Source organism: Chlorocebus sabaeus, chromosome 18, assembly GCF_047675955.1.
Source record: "Chlorocebus sabaeus isolate Y175 chromosome 18, mChlSab1.0.hap1, whole genome shotgun sequence".
Taxonomy (NCBI): domain Eukaryota; kingdom Metazoa; phylum Chordata; class Mammalia; order Primates; family Cercopithecidae; genus Chlorocebus; species Chlorocebus sabaeus.
In genome coordinates this window covers 22,817,043-22,838,054 of record NC_132921.1, presented here as the reverse complement: position 1 = coordinate 22,838,054, position 21,012 = coordinate 22,817,043, and the positions used below count along the sequence as shown (strand labels likewise).

The window sequence follows — 21,012 nt, the reverse complement described above, 5'->3', positions numbered from 1 at the left end:
ACTCAGGAGGCTGAGGCAGGAGAATCGCTTGAACCCAGGAGGCAGAGGTTGCAAACCGAGATTACATCACTGCACTCCAGCCTGGGCAAAAGAACAAGAGTCCCTCTCAAAAAAAAAAAAAAAAAAAAAAAAAAAGAAGGAAAGAAAAAGTTAAAACAAAGATGGGGCATTCCTTTGCTTGCTTCCTGAGGATACCCTACTCTAATGGAGGAGCTTTCAATAAACTCTCACTGCACCCTGCAACTTGTCTTGAATTCCTTCCTGCGTATAATTCAGGAGCCCTCTCTTGGGGTCTGGATCAAGACCGCTTTTTCTGTGAACAATCACCATGAGAAGAACACGCCCTGACTGACCCACTGGTCCAAGGAAGGTGAGAGACATGGAGAAGACAGGGACCAGTCTTCAGCTTGAGGACACGTCCAGCTGAACTCAGCCCACATCAGTGACCTGCAGATGCATGAGAGAGAATAAACGATTGTTGGGTTAGGCCTCTGAGTCTGGGAGGCATTTTGTTACACCTCTTTATTGTGGCAATAGTAGACTAATACATGCTCTATTATCCAGAAGTGTGTGGCTTAAAATAATAGTGGAATGGCCAGGTGCGGTGGCTTAGGCCTTTGGGAGGCCACGGTGGGAGGATCACATGAGGCCAGGAGTTCAAGACCAGCCTGGGCAACATAGTGCGACCCCCCGTCTCCACAAATTTTTTTTTAAAAATTAGCCTGGCATGGTGGGCGCACGCCTATAGTCCCAGCTACTCCGGACGGCCAGAATGAACAGCACTGTTCGTGTCTCTTCATTCCGATTCTGGCCAGCAAGGGGCGGCCTCCCGCTGCGGCCCTTGCTGTTAGGTCTCCGCGCCCACTCATATTTGCGCTCAAGGTCGCTTCACCGGCCCCCACTTTGCTCTTCCAGGCCTAGGATGAGCGTCTCTGTTCTTTTAATGGGGCGTCCCCCACAGGCCACCGTACCTGGCCGCCGGCTCGAGGTTAGGGCACTTGACGCCTGCGCCGCCATGTTGTCTCCGGGCCACTTCCGCGTTTCAGGCGCGTTGTGCTGTATTTCTTACTTGGTCCTGCTCGCGGCGCCGCGCCTTTGGGTGTTGGGGAGTCTGGGATGGTGGGGAGTCCGGGGCTCGCCCTAGTCGCGGGGACACTGCCTTCCAGGAGCTGTCCTCAGGCAAACTCACAGACATCTTCAAAGAGCCTTCCTGGACATTCTGTTTTTTGCTCCTCAAAACAGGCTTCGGAAAGAGAACAGGCAAACATCACTGCGAGCGCCCCTAGGGCTCCTTTCCCTGTCCCAAGACCGGGAATCGGGGAGGGGGTCCAAGCCGAGTGCACTTAATTAACAAATCAATGAAACAGTTGGAAAATCTTAGTAATATTTTACATGACATCAAGGGCGGTGACTCACGCCTGTAGTCCCAGCACTTTGGGAGGCCGAGGCGGAGGTGGAGGGTCGCTTGAGGCCAGGAGTTCGAGACCAGCCTGGGCAACATGGTGAGCTTCCCCTCGCCCCCACCCCTCTACAAAAATTACAAACATTAGCCGGGCTTATTGGCATGGGATTGTGGTCCTAACTACCTAGGAGGCTGAGGTGGGAGGATCGCTTGAGCCAGGGATGTCGAGGCTGCAGTGAACTGTGATCATGCCACTGCACTCCAGCCTGGGGCTACAGAGAGAAACCCTGTCTCTAATTAATAAATAAATTATAGATAGATGATAGATGCAATAAAAAATAAAATTGGCTTGTAAATGGCAAACTAAAAGTGGGAATTATCATTACGATGAAACTATTAATTTGAGGAACCGAAAACTTAACTTTCCTTTTCCTGTAGTTAAGTTTAAGCACTGAGATTTGCTTCAGTGATTCCCAGGCTTCTTCGTGATTGCACGCTGCTTCCTTGTAAGCACTTTGTCTCTCACTAAAAAAATTACAGTTATTTTAAAGTCCCCTGGATGCTCACTCTTTAAGGAGGGTAAACAGTGGTAACTCCTGTACAGTTAGAGCTCTGAATGAAGCCAGAGAGATGCATTCCGTAGATCACAGAACCCATTTTCTGGCTTGGTGAGCCTGGTCAAGTTTCTTAACCTTTCTAAGCCACAGATGTTTCAATTGTAAAGTGATAATAAACCGTAGGGCCTTCCCACAGCCCCAGATCTCAGCAAATTACCAGTCTCTTGTTTCAAGCTATTAAATGGGTGCTGTCTGACAGCCCTCCCTGGACACCTACACTCTTGTGCTTTGGCATCCATCCTTTCCCTCCAGTGCAATGCTAGTCGCATCCTCCCTCTGGCTAGCCTCTCCACCTATCTTCTGGATTCCCCACACCTCTCCAATCTAATCTCCACACTCCAGCCAGGGCGAACACTTTCAAATATAAACACAGTCATTTCATTCTCTAGCAACCTTCCGTGGACTGACTTTTGCTCTCAGGGTTCACCTCAACATCCTTACAGGCTTACCAGGCTGTGTATGCTCTGGCTTGCCACTGCTTCTTATTTTTATTTTTCTTCTTCTTTTTTTTTGAGACAGAATTTTGCTCTTGTTGCCCAGGCTGGAGTGCAATGGAGCAATCTCGGCTCACCGCAACCTCTGCCTCCCAGATTCAAGTGATTCTCCTACCTCAGCCTTCGGAGTAGCTGGGATTACAGGCATGCACCACCATGCTGGCTAATTTTGTATTTTTAGTGGAGACGGGGTTTCTCCATGTTGGCCAGGCTGGTCTCAAACTCTTGACCTCAGCTGGTCCACCCACCTCGGCCTCCCAAAGTGCTGGGATTACAAGTGTGAGCCACCACGCCCAGCTATTTTTTTTTTATTCTTTTGAGACAGGGGTGATCCTCCCACCTCAGCCTCAAAAGTAGCTGGGACTACACGCACACACCATCACACCTGGCTGATTCTTTTCTTTTCTCTTTTCTTTTCTTTCTTTTCTTTTCTTTTCTTTTCTTTTCTTTTCTTTTCTTTTCTTTTCTTTTCTTTTCTTTTCTTTTCTTTTTTCTTTTCTTTTCTTTTCTTTTCTTTTCTGTCTTTTGTAGAGACAGGGTTTGGGGAGTTTTGCCCTGTTGCCCAGGTTGGTCTCGAACTCCACCTCAGCCTCAAAAGTAGCTGGGACTACACGCACACACCATCACACCTGGCTGATTCTTTTCTTTTCTTTTCTTTTCTCTTCTCTTCTCTTCTCTTCTCTTCTCTTTTCTTTTCTTTTCTTTTCTTTCTTTTGTAGAGACAGGGTTTGGGGAGTTTTGCCCTGTTGCCCAGGTTGGTCTCGAACTCCTGGGCTCAAGGGATGCGCGCACCTTAACCTCCCAAAGTCTTGGGATTACAGGCGTGAGCCACTGCGCCCAGCCCTATTGCTTTTTAAAGGTACAATTAACTTTAGCCCAGGCTAGCTGCTTCACGGAATTGATCTGGGTATGATGTGGGATTTGGGATAGCTGTTAAGAAAGGTGAAGACAGAGTCAAATAGAGAAGAACATTTTCTCTATAGAGGTGGGGAAACTTTCAAAACAGAATTAATTGTGTCCTCTAAAAGCAATGAAGTCCTCTTGGTTAGTTTGAAGAACGATCTTGTATCACTTTATAGAAATTGAGACTTTTTTTTTTTTTTTTTTGGAAACGAAGTCTCACTCTGTCCCCCAGGCTGGAGTGCAATGGCACGATCTCGGCTCACTGCAACCTCCACCTCCCAGGTTCAAGCAATTCTCCTGCCTCAGCCTCCCGAGAGCTGGGATTACAGGTGTCTGCCACCATGCTTGGCTAATTTTTGTATTTTTAGTAGAGACGGCGTTTTTCCATGTTGGCCAGGCTGGTCTCGAACTCCTGACCTCAAGTGATCCACTTGCCTTGGCCCCCCAAAGTGCTGGGATTACAGGCGTTAGCCACTGTGCCCAGCTGGAATTGAGAGTCTTAAGGGGTCTCTTGGGGTCTCAGAAGCTCAGCTGATGATATTTTAGTTAATCAGGTTTGGGTTTTTGTTTTGTTTTGTTTTGTTTTTTGCTGTTAGGTCATAAAAATATTTTCACCCCAAGCCACAGAATCCTATAAAATAGTTCATTCTTGGACAAATTCAGTAAACATAAAAGAGCCCTTTTGAGTTTCTATTTACTCAAGATGTTTGCAGTGATGAAATCTTGATGTAAATTTTCTAGAACTTTCAAAGCTCCTTTAGAAACAGTCCTTTGTGTTGTTTTTATTAAACTCTTCGATGAGCACAAAGTTTTTATGTTGTTCACACAAAATTTAAATAAGGAAGCCGAAGGTAGGTGGGAACCCCCAAATGGATGGTAACAGAAAACCTCCTATAGCATTTCCATAGATTGGTTTATTCATTATGCAGCTTGGCTCAGCAGAACCATTTTATAATGAAACTGCAAGATGACTCCCAGCGGGCAAATCAACCTCTATTCTAAAGGTTGATTCTTATCAACTGGGAGAATTGATTCCTGATGAGAAATGCTAGACAAAAAACCCTCCCACGTTCACTCTACAAGCCAGATCCAATATCTTTAATCCTCTCATGGAAAAGAAACAAGGAGACATTTCAGGGCTTACAACAGCCTTCCAGAATAATTGCAACAGTCTCAGCATCAGGGGCCAAAGGCATATTGACATCTTTCCAACTGGAAGTCAAAAACAGGTTATCTGGAGTGAGACAATCTATATTTTAAACTTGGCCAGAGCACCTTGGATTTTGGATTTTTTTTTTTTTTTTTTTTTTTTTTTTTTTTTTTTTTAACGGAGTCTTGCTTTGTCTCCCAGGCTGGAGTGCAGCGATGTGACCTTGGCTCACTGCAACCTCCGCCTCCTGGTTCAAGCGATTCTCCTGCCTCAGCCTCCCCTGTAGCTGGGACTACAGGCATGCGCCACCATGCCTGGCTAATATTTTTGTACTTTTAGTAGAGATGGGGTTTCACCATGTTGATCAGGCTGGTCTCCAACCCCTGACCTCAAATGATCCACCCATCTCAGCCTCCCAAAATGCTGGGGTTACAGGCATGAGCCACTGTGCTAGGCCAGCACCTTGGATTTTTAACCACCATCCTAGATCAGGAAGTTTAAATTTCTCTCCATATTAAAATTTTCCTTCCTCGTATTTATTAACACATTACTATTTGATTAATACAAATTATTTGTTAATACAAATACATTCTATTTGATTCACGTTTTGAAGCAAAATTCCTGATAATTTTAAAATTGTGAGAGTTATTTCTTTCTATGCATCTTATTGCTAAGGTCATCTTAGCTGATAATTAATTGGACAATATGGTGGTAAATCCATACTGGTCTTTGACTCTGAAAACAGTCTTTCAAATTCCACTGGTCCTTTCCACTATTTTGACACGACTTTAAGATGTTACCCAGACTCTTCTGAGGGCAAAGAATATGTGTGTGCATATAAATGGCCTAACAAAACACACCACTCTGTCTATAGCAACAGGAAGTCCCCATCTCTGGGCACTGGCAGTCACCCAAGAGGACGATGTGAAGAGCTGCGGTTGCTGCTCTAGGGAGAAGCTTGTGGGCTTGGGTGAGTCTCAGTTTGGGAGGCTTTGTGACTTAAGCAGGAAAAATATTAACTCAAATTACTCCTTCTGGCCTAAAAACCATTTCTATTTTTTATTGTTTAATTTTTGAAATAGAAAATGTGTCCATATGGTTCAGTATTTTTAATTTTAAAAGTATGGAAAGATAATTCAATATTTAAAGGTCTCACTCCTCATAACAACTTTCACTTGTCTCTTTTTTTTTTTTTTTTTTTTTTTGAGACGGAGTTTCACTCTGTCGCCCAGGCTGGAGTGCAGTGGTATGATCTGAGCTCACTGCAAACCTCCGCCTCCTGGGTTCAGGCGATTCTCTGCCTCAGCCTCCCGAATAGCTGGGATTGCAGGCATCCGCCACCACACCCGGCTAATTTTTGTATTTTTGGTAGAGACAGGGTTTCACCATGTTGGCCAGACTGGTCTCGAACTCCTGACCTCGTGATCCACCTGCCTCAGCCTCCCAAAGTGCTGGGATTACAGGCATGAGCCGCCATGCATGCCCTACTAGTCTCTTTTATATCTAGAGATTCTTGTTGAAATATGACTATATTCCTCTCAATCTACCTCCTTTATTCCTTCCTTCCTTTCCTTAAAACAGCTTTTTTTTTGGTTTGGTTTTGTTTTAGGCATAAATAATATATAACAGCCTGAGCACTGTGGCTCATGCCTGTAATACCAGCACTTTGGGAGACTGAGGCAGGCGGATCACCTGAGATCAGGAGTTCAAGACCAGCCTGGCCAACACGGTAAAACCCCGTCTCTACTGAAAATACAAAAATTAGCTGGGCATGGTGATGCATGCCTGTAATCCCAACTACTCAGGAGGCTGAGGCAGGAGAATCTCTTGAACCCAGGAGTTGGAGTTTGCAGTGAACCAAGATGGTGCCCCTGCACTCCAGCCTGGGCAACAGAGTGAGACCCTATCTCAAAAGGAAAAAAAAATATATGACAAAGTGTACACATTTAAAATGTGCAATTTGATATGTTTTAACTTATATGTATACCTGTGAAACCATCACCACAATTGGGGATAGGGAACAAATCCATCACCCCAAAAAGTTTTCTAATGTATTTCCCTAGTGACTAATGATGTTGAGCATCTTCTCATGTGCTTTTTTGCCTTACCTATATCTTCTGTGTTGAAGTGTCTGTTCAGATCTTTTGTGAGGACAAAGTACGGTTCCAGGTAGGGATCTGAGTTCATTTTTTCGCGTGTGAATATCAAATGTCCCGGCACCATTTATTGAGAAGGCCATCCTTTCTCCACCTCATCGCTTTTGTAACCTTGTTCAGTATCAGTTGTCCATTGATGTATGGATTTATTTATGGACTCTATTAGGTTCCATTGATCTACCTGCTCTCTTTAAGCCAATACTATGCTGTTTTGATTGCTGTAGCTTTATAATAGTTTCCTCTTTTTTGGCCCTAATTTCACATTTATTTTATTTTTAAAATTTTGACTTGTATTATAGATTAAAGGGTATATGTGCAGCTTTGTGGCATGGGTAAACCGGATGACTCTGAGGCTTGAGGTCCCAACGATCCTGTCCCCCAGCCAGTCAGCATAGTACTTAACAAGTGGTTCTTCAGCCCATGCCAGTAACAACTTTCAAAATCAAGTCGTGTTCTTCCTCCAACTTTGTTTTTCTTCTGCAGAGTTATTTTGGCTATTTTAGGTCCTTTGCATTTCCAGATGAATTTTAGAATCAAATTATCAATTTTTACCAAAAAAAAAATCTCATGGGATTTCAATTGGAATTGCATTGACTCTACACATCAATTTAATCGCCTCCTCTTTTTTCTTTTTTATATGAAAGGTTGTCGCCACATACACAATTCTGTACCTGACTCTTCACACTCCACAATGAATGGAGATCTTTTATTCTTCTCCCTTAGCTCCCATTATAGTTTCATTGTATCCTGTTATTGGGATGGAACTTATTTCATTTAACTGTAGTTAAACTGATGGATTGCTAGCTTACTGCCTGCCGATATTTTGATTATACAATCACTGTACATGTCATTTCCGTTGTGGGCAAATATATCTGCAAGATGAATTTGAGAAGTGTGATTGCCAAGTCAAAGGGAATACACACTTAAAATTTTAATGGCAAGGACTGAGCGTGGTGGCTCACACCTGTAATCCCAACACTTTGGTAATCTGAGGCGGGCGGATCACAAGGTCAGGAGATCGAGACCATCCTGGCTAACATGGTGAAACCCCATCTCTACTAAAAAAAGCAAATACAAAAAATTAGCTGGGAGTGGTGGCACGTGCCTGTAGTCCCAGCTACTCGGGAGGCTGAGGCAGGAGAATAGCTTGAACCTGGGAGGCGGAGGTTGCAGTGAGCTGAGATTGCACCACTGCACTCCAGCCTAGGTGACAGAGCGAAACTCTGTCTCAAAAAAAAAAAAAAAAAAAAATTAATGGTTATGGCTAAATTGCCTTTCCTAGAGTTTCAATTTATATACTTTTCAGTAATAAATTAGAAGGCTTGTTTTGCCACAGCCTTAACAGTGCATTACCAAACTTTCTTGTTTTTGCCAAATTAATAGGTGAAGATGACTTGTCAAAATCATTTTGATTTGCACTGCTTTATTTCAGGTAAGTTTAAACATCGTTTCATGTGTTTAAGAGCCATTTGTATTTCTTTTTTTTTGAGACAGAGTCTGGCTCTATTGCCCAAGCTGGAGTGCAGTGGTGCAATCTCAATTCACTGCAACCTCCACCTCCCAGGTTCAAGTTATTCTCCTGCCTCAGCCTCCCTAGTAGCTGGGACTACAGTTGCACACCCAGTTAATTTTTGTATTTTTAATGGACATGGGTTTTCACCATGTTAGCCTGGCTGGTCTCGAACTCCTGGCCTCAAGTAATACGCCCACCTCGACCTCCCAAAGTGCTGGGATTACAGGGATGAGCCACCGAACCCCGCCCCATTTGTATTTCTTTTTCTCTGACTTTTTTTTTTTCCCACAACTTTGACTGCTATGGTCTGAAGGTTTGTGCCCCCTTAAAATTCATATGCTGAAATGCTAACCTCCAAGGTGATATTAGGAGGTGGAGACGTTCAGCGGTGATTAAATCAGGAGGGATTATGTCTTTATAAAATAGTCCTGAAGGAACTTGTTGGCCCCTTCCACCATGTAAAGACAGTCAGAAGGCACTATTTGCGAACCAGAAAGCATTTCCTCAGCAGACACCAAATCTGTCAATCCCTTGACCTAAGACTTCTAGCTTCTGCCAGAACTGTGAGAAAAAATTTCTGTTGCTTATATAAACCATGCAGTTTGTGGTATTTTGTCATAGCAGCCTGAACTAAGACTTGCACACTTTTTCTCCGTTTTGCCATTTGTCTTTGCTTATACCTTTTTTTCTTTTTCTTTTTTTTTTGCCATAATGGGGGTTTTAAAAATATTTACGTATTTGAAATTATTAGCCTTTCCTTTGAGGCTTTAGATTTTTAGTCTTAATTAGAAAATCTTTCCCCACTCCAGTATTTGAATTTCCTCGTGATTTTCTTCAAGTACTTTTATGAGTTTTTTTTTGTTTTACATTTAAATCTCTTTATTATTTGGAGTCTATTCTACTACAGTGCATGATATCTAATTTGTTTCCCTCTTGTCTCAACACTGTCTATTTAAAAGTCCATCTTTCCCCCACCCACCTTTGATGCCACTTTATATAGTAAATGTTCACGTGTTTGTGTCTATTTCTGGATTTTCTATTCTGTTCCATGGAATGTCTGTGTCATCATGTATCAGAACCATACCACTGAAACTGTTTTTCAAATTACAATATGGCATAATATCTGGTAGGAGTAGTCTCACCTCATTGCTTACAGTTTTCTGACATTAATTTTTCCATATGAACTTTTGAATCAGCCTGTCTATTACAGGAAACTGTTGGCATTTTTATGAGGACTATATGCCATTTTTAAATTATTGTAGGGAGAATCAACCCTTTCTAGTATGGTGTTTTTTTTTTTTCTGTTTTTTTTTTTTTTTTTCTTTGACACAGTCTTACTTTGTCACCCAGTGCTGGAGTGCGGTGATGCAATCTTGGCTCACCACAACCTCTGCCTCCTGGGTTCAAACAATTCTCCTGCCTCAGCCTCCCAGGTAGCTGGGATTACAGGTACATGCCACCACCCCTGGCTCATTTTTGTATTTTTAGTAGAGATGGGGTTTCACCATGTTGGCCAGGCTGGTCTCCAAATCCTGGCCTCAGGTGATCCGCCTACTTCAGCCTCCCATAGTGCTGGGATTACAGGCATAAGCCACCGCACCCAGCCTCAATTTTGATGACTTTCCCTGATGACTAATGATGTTGAGCATATTTTCATATGCTTATTGACCATTTATATCTCTTTTTTTTTTTTTTTTTTGAGGTGGAGTTTCTCTCTTGTTTTCTAGGCTGGAGTGCAGTGGCTTGATCTCGGCTCACCGCAGCCTCCACCTTCCAGGTTCAAGCAATTCTCCTGTCTCAGCCTCCCGAGTAGCTGGGATTACAGGCACACGCCACCATTCCCGGCTAATTTTTGTATTTTTAGTAGAGACAGGGTTACATCATATTGGTCAGGCTGGTCTCAAACTCTGGACCTAAGGTGATCTGCCTTGGCCTCCCAAAGTGTTGGGATTACAGGCGTGAGCTACCCACTGTGCCCGGCTATATCTCTTCTTTGGAGAAATATCTAATCAAGAAAATCATTTTTGCTGTTTCTTTTTGTTTGTTTTTTTCTCTGAGATGGAGTGTCACTCTTGTTGCCCAGCCTGGAGTACAATGGCGTGATCTCGGCTCACTTCAAACTCCGCCTCCTGGGTTCAAGCGATTCTCGTGCCTCAGCCTCCCAAGTAGCTGGGATTACAGGCGTGCACCACCATGCCCTGCTGATTTTTATTTTTAGTAGAGATGGGTTTCTCCATGTTGGTCAGGCTGGTCTCGAACTCCTGGCCTCAGGTGATCCGCCCGCCCGGGCCTCCCAAAGTGCTGGGATTACAGGCGTGAACCACCGTGCCCGACCTTTACTGTATTTTTTAGCAGGAAAAAAAATGATTGCATTACAGTGGTTATTTTTAAGGGCCCCAACCTCCACTTTGTCCTGAGATCTATGTTGTATTGTCTTCAGTGTTTTGACAGGCCTTTTCATTTTTATAAATGCCCCAGAGTTATAGTGCAGCCCTAACTTTCTAGCAGGACTCTTAGGAGCTGACGGTTTTCCTAAGTTTCATTCACATCACATGAAGGCAGCAATTGTTAAAATATATTTCGATTCCATTAGGGTACATTTTGCTATCACATTGAAGTCTCTCAAGAATCATTTTATTCCCATCAGATGTTGTTACTGAGCAGTTTCTGGTGCTGAACATGAGTAAGAACCTTTAGGTGGTGCTCTTTGATTGAAAACATTTATCCCTCAAACAACTTAAATACAGTAGTATATTGCAGGAAAAAGTGACTTTTATTTTTTTTGGGATGATCTCCCAGATTTACTCGATTTTCCTGCCATTTATATTGCAGAGGCTAGTAATTTGCCCATCTCCTCCAACCCCAAGCACCCCAAGACTGATATTTTTCTATAACCTGCTGCTAATTATGCCTCCCAAAGAGTCGCCCATCTCTGACGCAGAGAGAACCTTCTTAGTGGGGTCACGGCTTCCCTTGCATCCAAGAGCTGTCTGTCCCACAGCCTGGTCAGACTCCCGCAGCCTCAAACCCCACGTCTCCCATCCACTTCCTCACTCACTCCTCTTTGCTCATTTTTCTGCCAACGATTCATCATGTATTTCTAGGACTATCTGCTCACTTCCCAGCCCTTACTTTTTTTGTTTTGTTTTTTGAGATAGAGTCTCGCTTTGTCACCCAGGCTAGAGTGCAGTGTCACAATCTCAGCCCACTGCAACCTTCATCTCCCAGGTTCAAGCGATTCTTCTGCCTCAGCTTCCCAAGTAGCTGGGATTACAGGCATGCACCACCATGCCTGGCTGATTTTTTTATTCTTAGAAGAGATGGGGTTTCGCCATATTGGCCGTGCTGGTCTCGAATTCCTAACCTCAGGTGACCTACCCACCTTGGCCTTCCAAAGTGCTGGGATTACATGCATGAGCCACCATGCCCAGCCCAAGCCCTTACTTTTGGTTGAGGGTTACCTTTCCTTTCATTCTGGCTAAAGAGTTGAAGTCAGTTGGAAAAACCCAGAGTTAATCTTCCTTTTTTTTTTTTTTTTTTTGAGAGAGTCTCACTCCATTGCCCAGGCTGGAGAACAGTGGCACAATCATGGCTCACTGCAACCTCCGCTTCCTGGGTTCCAGCAATTCTCCTGCCTCAGCCACCAGAGTAGCTGGGACTACAGATGTGCGCCACCTCACCCGGCTAAATTTTTGTATTTTTAGTAGAGCCAGAGTTTCGCCATGTTGGCCAGACTGGTCTCGAACTCCTGGCCTCAAGTGACCCACCCACTTCAGTCTCCTAAAGTGCTGGGATTACAGGCATGAGCCACCATGCCTGGCTGACCTCCCTAACTCTAAATCTTTACCCCTCTGTCTCTGAAGTCTGATCAACTTTTTAATTCTTTTAGAGACAGAGTCTTGCTCTGTTACCCAGGCTTCAGTACAGTGGCATGAGCAAAGCTTACTGCAGCCTCAAACTCCTGGGCTCAAGTTATCCTCCCACCTCAGCCGCCCAAGCAACAGGGACTACAGGCACATGCCACTACACCCAGTTTTTTGTTTTTTGTTTTTTTTTTTTTAAAAGACGGAGTCTTGCTATGTTGCCCAGGCTGGTCTCAAACTCCTGGCCTCAAGTGATTCTCCTGCCTCAGCCTTCCAAAGTACTGAGATTACAGGCGTGAGCCACAGTGCCTGGTCCTGATCACCTTTTCTCCATCACTTCTTCCCTAACACTTAGTTTCCCTGTCCCTGACTTTCTCACCACTAAAGGACCCCTGCATTCCTCTAGAAACCTTGTGGGACTAGATTCTTCTGTCACATACCCTATTCTTAAAAATGACAACAACAACAAAAGCCAATTTAAATACTTTAGAAGATTATACTTTTCAAAGATTTTACTAAATCATTTTTTTAACAAAATATACATTAAATCTCAGATTTACAGAATATAGAAATAATTTATCCAAAGAAATTTGCATTTTAAAATTGTTAGTATTGCACCCAACAGTATGTCTTTGACACATTTGCATTGTCAATCTTTCCCACAATTTGCGAAAACAGGAGAGAAATCTGAAACTAACAGAATTACACAAGCTAACTTTTCTGTAAAAAAAAAAAAACTTACAATTTTTTATTTACAAGGAAAAGTTGTAAACGTTCAGCATTTTACTTCCACAGAATAAAAAGCCATACATTCTTTTATCAAACCTAGAAAATGAACTATATACACATTGTGATTACCTCATAGGAATTCAACGGGACTGATATTGTGAACATTCACAGCCCGATGGTAAAAAACAGAATTATTGAACTATGGAAACTAGTGTGTGAAAGACACAGAATGAGAAAAATGTCTGGAAAAAAATTACTTTTACCTCTTTGAGGAGTTTCCATAATTACCTAAAGTTATCTTCAAATTTAAAAGGACACACCATTCCCCAGTCTTAGGAATGTGGCTGCCAATAGCCTTTTCTCTCAAGACATAAGACAAGTGAAAAAGAGTGAGGTCTCTGTTCAAGTCCCTTATAAAATACTTTACATATAGGCAGGCACAAAAGTTTGCTTTCCAAAAGAAAGCTTTACAAAATATTCTGCAATTTATCACTGATATCCTCAGTTTTTAAAAACCCTTTTTTTAAGCCTAGAAATATTTAGATGCTTTAAAAAATGAGAGTAGGGAATTAAGTCATTTGGTACTATGGGAAGCTGCTAAAATAATATTTGATAGTAAAAGTATGTAATGTGCTGTCTCACCCAGTAGTAAACCAAAAATAAACTGAAACTTTATGGAATCTGAAGTTGTTTTCCTTGATTAAATAGAATTATTAAACCAATATGAGGAGAACATGAAACCATGCAATCTACTATCAACTTTGAAAAAGTGATTGAACCACTTAGCTTTCAGATGATGAACACTGATGTCATTTGTCATTACTACTATAAATTTAAAAATATGTTACGGTGGCCTATGGAGGTAAAAAGGAGCCTCTGGGAAATTATGCTGAAGATCACAGAAAGGAAATTGTAACTAATTTTATAATACAATACCATTTGAACTGAAATACAACATACTTTGTAATTCTATTGCCCTGGATTGAGACTGGATTAGAACGTTCCCTTTCAACCATAGTGTACATAACCAGTTGAATAATAGGACTTTTATTATTATTAAAAAAAATTTTTTTGGAGATGGAGTCTCACTCTCTTGCCCAGGCTGGAGTGCAGTGCCACGATCTCGGCTCACTGGAACCTCCACCTCCCAGGTTCAAGCAATTTCCAGCTAATTTTTATATTTTTAGTAGAGACGGGGTTTCACTGTGTTGGCCAGGCTGGTCTGGAACTCCTGACCTCAAGTGATCCACCCGCCTTGGTCTCCCAAAGTGCTAGGATGACAGGCATGAGCCACCATGCCCGGCCTATTTTTAAATTTTTCTTAAGACATAGTCTTGCTCTGTCACTCAGGCTAGAGTGTAGTGGCACAGTCTTGGCTCACTGTAACCTCCATCTCCCAGGTTCAAGCGATTCTCCTGCTTCAGCCTCTCAAACAGGTGGGATTACAGGTGCCCACCACCAAGCCCGGCTCATTTTTTAATTTACGGTAGAGACAGGGTTTCACCATGTTGGCTGGACTGGTCTCGAACTCCTGGCCTCAGGTAATCTCCCCTCCTCAGTCTCCCAAAGTGCTGGGATTACAGACATGAGCCACCACGCCCAGCCGAATAATAGGACTTTTAAAAGTCCTATTTCTTGGCTCTGCTATTGTTTAATAGTTCAACCCAAGGAGTTTGTTATAAAGGTTATTTATTGTCTTCAATATCTTTGTGACGAATGCAATTCACACACACACACACGAAGTCCTGAGAATCTTTCATAAAAAAATAGACGTGCTCTGTGGCCGCGTCCCGGCCTGGGGGTGAGGGATCAGCTGTCCCCGGTGCGCCTGTATTCCGCGGTGCCATCGGCCACGATGGCATCAAGCGGCGAGCGCTTCTTGCGGATGCTGCGCCCGGAGGAGATGAGGTCCGCGTAGCCCCGCTGGTGCGAGAAGGCATAGGCCGAGCGCCGCGATGACACGCCCCGGCGGAACACCTGCTGCCGCCGCTGCCACTGCTCCTCCGCCTTCAACCGCTTGCGATGCTTCTGGATCTGCAAGAGGGAGAGATGGGGAGGGATGAAGATAAGGTCCACTCCAGGGAGGAGGCCTGGCCAGATGCCTGCCCCATTTTGATGCAGGCAGCTCTGTCCCCACTTTATAGTGTGTGTGTGTCTATATCTTCTTTTTTTTTTTTTTTTTTTTTGAGATGGAGTCTCGCTCTGTCACCCAGGCTGCAGTGCAATGGTGTGATCTTGGCTCACTGCAACCTCTGCCTCCCAGGTTCAAGCGATCCTCCTGCCTCAGCCTCCTGAGTAGCTGGGGTTACACGCGCTGCTACACCTAATTTTTGTATTTTTATTATGTTGTATATTTAGTATGCATTTTCACCATGTTGGCCAGGCTGGTCCTGTCCTCCTGAACTCCTGACCTCAAGTGATCTACCTGCCTCGGCCTCCAAAAGTTCTGGGATTACAGGTGTGAGTCACAATGCTTGCCTATATCTGTTTATCTATAGAGAGATATATTGACATATAGATATGATGATATAGATCTATATCCATCTCTCTATAGTTATACATAGATTGATCGATCGTTCTACCTACCTACCTACCTGGAGATATATATAGAAGCTGAGGGAAGGTTATCTAACTTTTCCAAGGTCACACAGCTAGAAAATGCAAAGCCAAGATTCCCACTCCCCAGAAGCTAGTGCCCTTTTCTAGTTCAGACCAGATGGGTACAGCCAAAGAGAAAACTCAGTAGGGCCTTTCCGGGTTGTTACTGTGTACTGTTGGAACTGCAAAAGGGAGACCCGAGGGATACTGAAGGTTGCCTCACTAGCCTCCGCTCTCTCCTTCTTTCTAATGGAAATTGATTGTATTCAGATCACCCCCCCCAACCCCCACAGCCACATTTCTCATGGGTGGTGGGCAGGTTGATTTCCTTTGCTAAACTAGTCCAGAATGGGCAAGTGACCTAATTTTGGCACATGAGACCTGAAGGCACTGTACTGGGGCCCTTGGGTGAGAAGTTCCATGGCCCCTAAGGAGCTACAGAATAGTATCTTATCTCCCCCCGACACCGATATGTCAGGATGTGATGCCCAGAACTGCTCTGGCCATCTTCCAGCATCCATATGAAGCTAATAATGAAGGTTTCTGGGAGGAGAGATGTCAAGAACCTGCCCAGTCCTTTTTTGACATTAAGTTGGTCAATCAGCTGGGCCTGAAGTCTGCTAATGATTAATGATGACGCACTACTGTAGAGATATTTTGAGTCACAGATTTCGGTTCCTTGTAGCTCAAAGGGTGCTACTACAGAAGGTGACATTTTTTCTTTAAATAAAGAAGAAAACCCCATCTGATTTGTATGACAAAATGTTAACACGGTAATTGTTAAACTGAGGGGACAGATATACGGGGCTCATTATTCTATTCTCCCTTTTTTGTTTATGTTTGGTAATCTTTGTATTAAAAAGAAAGCACACTAAATTCCCAATTCCAAAAGACTTATTTGTGAGATAGAGTTAAAGAAAGAGAAGCAATCATGAAAAATCATTCTTACAAAACTTCCCATGAGCTTAGAATTTTGCAGGAAAGGTGCTGTTGGGAAACGCTTTGGTTTCTGTGAGGGACAGATTTGGGAGAGGACTGTATTCGATATACCTTATCACTTTCTGATGGCCAAATGGTCATTGACAGGAATCGGATGGCAACGACGGGCAGTAAGCACACGGCAACAGTCAGGATTATAGTTAACCAAATGTATGGCTGTCTCAGAGCGTTTGAAGCTGTGCCTGTAAAGAACATGGCAAATGAATCACTGTGGTCCTTTTTTCCTAAGAACATAGTTAATATTTCACAAGGTGCGGTGGCTCATGCCTGTAATCCTAGCACTTTGGGAGGCCAAGGTGGGTGGATTGCCAGAGCTCAGGAGTTCGAGACCAGCCTGGGCAACATGATGAAACCCCGTCTCTACTAAAATACAAAAAATCAGCTGGGTGTGGTGACATTCACCTGTAGTCCCAGCTACTCAGGAGGCAGGAGAATTGCTTGAACCTGGAAGGCGGAGGTTGCAGTGAGCCGAGATCATGCCACTGCACTCCAGCCTGGGTGACAAAGCAAAAGCAAAACTCTGTCTCAAAAAAAAAAAAAAAAAAAGTTAATATATCATAATCTATAAATAGATCATTTATGGTAAAGTTTTACCACCAGATTGGACTCCCCAAAATATCCATTATGACTCAAAGAAAAGACATTTTAAAATCAGACTAAGCAAAGCAAAATTGGGAAGGTAAATTATTTGAAACAAGGCAAATGTACATAAGTGAGCAAATAAGGAAAAAAAGCACATTTGTTGACATTGCATTGATTAAAAATGCAAAGTTAGGTGATCAAGACTTCTGACTTTTTTGCTGAGATAGGGTCTCACTCTGTTACCCAGGCTGGAGTACAGTGGTGTTATCATGGCTCACTGCAGCCTCAACTTGCTGGGCTCAAGTGACCTCCTACCTCAGTGTCCTAAATAGCTGGGACTATAGGTGTGCACCACCACACTTGGCTAAGTGTTGTATTTTTTGTGGAGATGGGGTTTCACCATGTTGCCCAGGCTGGTCTCAAACTCCTGAACTCAAGTGATTCGCCCACATTGGCCTCCCAAAGTGCTGGGATTATAGGCACAAGCCACAGCACCTGGCCTTCTGAATTTAAGGATTTAAAAAAGCACTTTTCAGCCGGGCGTGGTGGCTCACACCTGTAATCCCAGTACTTTGGGAGGCCAAGGTGGGTAGATCACCTGAGGTGGGGAGTTCGAGACCAGCCTGGCTAATATGGTGAAACCCTGTCTCTACTAAAAATACAAAATTAGCCGGGTGTGGTGATGCCTGCCTGTAATCCCAGCTATTTGGGAGGCTGAGGCATGAGAATCACTTGAACCTGGGAGGTGGAGATTGCAGTGAGCCAAGATCGTGCCACTGCACTCCAGTCTGGGCAACAGAGTGAGAATCCATCTTAAAAAAAAAAAAAAAAAAAAAAAAAAAAGCGCTTTTCAATTTTAGTTCTGGTTTGAAACTCCAAATAATAAAAGCTATAGCACTACCAGGCTGGGCATGGTAGCTCATGCCTTTAATCCCAGCACTTTGGGAGGCCGAGGTGGGCAGATCACCTGAGGTCAGGAGTTCAAGACCAGCCTGGTCAACATGGTGAAACCCTGTCTCTACAAAAATACAAAAATTAGCCGGGGATGAAGGCAGGTGCCTGTAGTCCCAGCTACTCTGGAGGCTTGAACCCGGGAGGTGGAGGTTGTAGTGAGCCAAGATTGTGCCGCTGTACTCCAGCCTGGGTGACAAAGCGAGACTCCATCTCAAAAAAAAAAAAAAAAAAAAAAAAAAAAAGCTAGTACTGCCAGTACCTGGTGTTTTATACAGATTGTGTCATTGAATCAGTTCTGAGAGATGGGTATTATCCCTGTGTCACATAAGTAAATTGTGTTATGGAGAAGTTAAAAAGTTTGCCCAAGCCAACAAAACCAACTATGGCAATGCCTGAATTAAAACCTCCTTCTGCCTGACTGGAGCCGTGCTTTTCCACTGCAATTTGTTTTCTGAATTTTTATGTCAAATGAAGTAATAATTCAATTCAATAATACAATCACATAATCACAGACATGACCCAATTTTCAAAATCAAATGACCATCTTCTAGAGCCATGTTTCTCATCATGTTTTCTGTACTTACACTCTCCGTTTGTAAAAACAATGGTCTTTATTTATTTTAAATGTGGTTTTTACCCTGCTAAGTGTGTATGGGATTAAAAAACTCCCTATGGGAATATGCTAAGTAACTGGGTTACTAGTATTTTAAAACACAGAGTTAGTAAAGGAAATCACAAAAAACTGAGCTGAATCCCAAGAAGGAAAGGGTTACCACAGCAACGGACTTTTACAACCCAACAACTGGTCATAAAAATCTAAATCTTTTACAGGGAAACTAGTTTTTTTTTTTTTTTTTGAGACTGAGTCTCACTCTGTCGCCCAGGCTGGAGTGCAGTGGCACGGTCTCGGCTCACTGCAAGCTCCACCTCCCGGGTTCACGCCATTCTCCTGCCTCAGCCTCTCGAGTAGCTGGGACTATAGGTGCCCGCCAACACACCTGGCTAATTTTTTCTATTTATTAGTAGAGATGGGGTTTCACCATATTAGCCAGGATGGTCTCGATCTCCTGACTTCGTGATCTGCCCACCTTAGCCTCCCAAAGTGCTGGGTTTACAGGCATGAGCCACCACACCCAGCCAGGGAAACTAGTTTATGAGGATTGTTTTTCATTGTGAGTCCAAGCTCTCTATTCAAAATAAGAAGCTCATGAATTCCAGTTCATAATTAATTTTTATTAATATTTTATATTTATAATATTTATGATATTTTTATCACTTCACATTCATTCTAGCATTTGTCATTTTGTTGTATATTTTATGCAATTGTAATCATTGGTCACGTAACTATTTTGTTTTCTATCAATTTACTTATTGCTCTGCACACATATTTCTTATTTGTCTCTTTTTTATTACTTTATTATTATTTTTTTAAGAGACAGGGTCTCGCTATGTTGCCCAGGCTGGTCTTGAACACCTAGGCTGAAGTGATCTTCCTGTCTCAGCCTCCCAAACTGCTAGGACTATAGGGGTGAGCCACTGTGCCTGGCCTGCACACATATTTCTAATAATGTTGACCACTTTTGAATTCTAGAATTTCATCATACTGGTATTTCATGTATGATTAGCTAATTTAATAATATTCTTAGGTCTTGGGTTATTTCCATTTTTTCCTCTTGTTTACAATTAGAAATGTTATGGTGGAGCCATCTGTACAAATTAGCTTTGCCAAAACTTCGTGTGTTTTATTGTCTTAGGATACTTTCCCCAAGTAGAAATACCTGGCCAAAATATATAAAAAGTTTTATAATCCCTTATGCATTTTCAGATGTTTGGAAAACTTAAAATATATTTCAGTGTTACCAGCAATACTTGTATACTCACTTTTCCAAAAACCTACCAATACTAGGTTTTGGGGATTTTTTTTTTAAGAAAGGGTCTCACTCTGTCACCCAGGCTGGGATGGCATAATCATGGCTCACTGTAGCCTCGATCTCCCAGGCTCAAGCAATCCTTCCCACCTCAGCCTCCTGAGGAGCTGGAATCACCAGTGTGTAGTGTGTACCACCATGCCCATTAATTTTTTTTCAATTTTATTTATTTTTTTGGGGGGAGGATAGAGATGAGTTCTCCCTATGTTGCTTAGGCTTGTCTTGAACTCCTGGATTCAAGAGATCCTGCTGTGTTGGCCTCCCAAAGTGCTGGGATTATAGGCATGAGCCACCACATCTCGCCCCAATATTAGCTTTTATGAGAAAGAAAGAATAGGCTTTTATTTAGCCTTTTAAGTCTTAAGTTATCTAATTCAACCATGTACAGCGCTATTGTAAAGCTATTTTAATTTGTTTTCCTCCCATCATGTTACGCACTTTCAACCCACCATCACCACTTAATTTCCAGACAGAACATTGATTTTTCACTAGCAATACTTAATACTTTGTATATATTTGTTTTGTTTTGCTTTGTTTTTTTCTTTTTGAGACAGGGTCCCGCTCCGTCAGCTGGGCTGGAGTACAGCAGTGCGATCACCACTCACTGTAGCTGCAACGTCCTGGTCAAGCAATCCTCCCATTTCAGTCTCTCCAGTAGCTAGAACTACAGGCATGTGCCACCATGCATGGCTAATTTTTTTGTATTTTTTGTAGAGATAGGGTTTTGCCATGTTGTCCAGGCTGGTCTTGAACTGCTGGGCTCAAGCAGTCCACCTGACTCGGCCTCCCAAAGTGCTGGGATTATAGGTGTGAGCCACTGTGCCTGGCCATTCCACCTTGTATATTTTATTACTTACCAGAAGTTATGTGAAAATCTAAACTACTGACATTTGTCTGTACATTTATTTTTGGAATTTGGAAAATACCAACCTGTAAATTGAAATATAGATGGAAAGAGAACATGTATTCCAGCACTATGAAAGTCAAACATGATGCCAAAATAAAGTGCAATGCTTCCAAAAATTGAAAAAGCATTCACAAAAGTCCAATAAGAAGTATCCAAGCCAATCTGTTGAGAAACCAGAGAAAAACAGCACTCATTTTGGGGAGTTAGCAAGAAATAA

The 21,012-nt window shown here is 42.8% G+C and overlaps 1 protein-coding gene and 1 long non-coding RNA gene across 7 annotated transcripts in view; one reads left to right on the top strand and one right to left on the bottom strand.

Moving 5' to 3' along the window:
• The first annotated feature begins 1,334 nt into the window (after positions 1 to 1,334).
• On the top strand, positions 1,335 to 20,812 carry LOC119620481 (uncharacterized). Its single transcript, XR_005236969.2, has 4 exons — positions 1,335 to 1,502; positions 5,441 to 5,536; positions 6,176 to 6,295; positions 20,443 to 20,812. It is a non-coding gene; the product is annotated as an uncharacterized lncRNA (long non-coding RNA).
• The window catches only part of ATP8B1 (ATPase phospholipid transporting 8B1), a 158,347-nt gene continuing 149,905 nt past the window's right edge, over positions 12,571 to 21,012 (bottom strand). For all 6 annotated transcript variants that reach the window (XM_008013974.3, XM_008013973.3, XM_008013976.3 and 3 more), the window contains 3 exons: positions 20,819 to 20,957; positions 16,476 to 16,606; positions 12,571 to 14,861 (listed from right to left, as the gene is read on the bottom strand). In XM_008013974.3, coding sequence (XP_008012165.3) covers positions 14,637 to 14,861; positions 16,476 to 16,606; positions 20,819 to 20,957 — 495 coding nt within the window. In that variant the 3' untranslated portion in view covers positions 12,571 to 14,636. The remainder of the gene's footprint in view (positions 14,862 to 16,475; positions 16,607 to 20,818; positions 20,958 to 21,012) is intronic.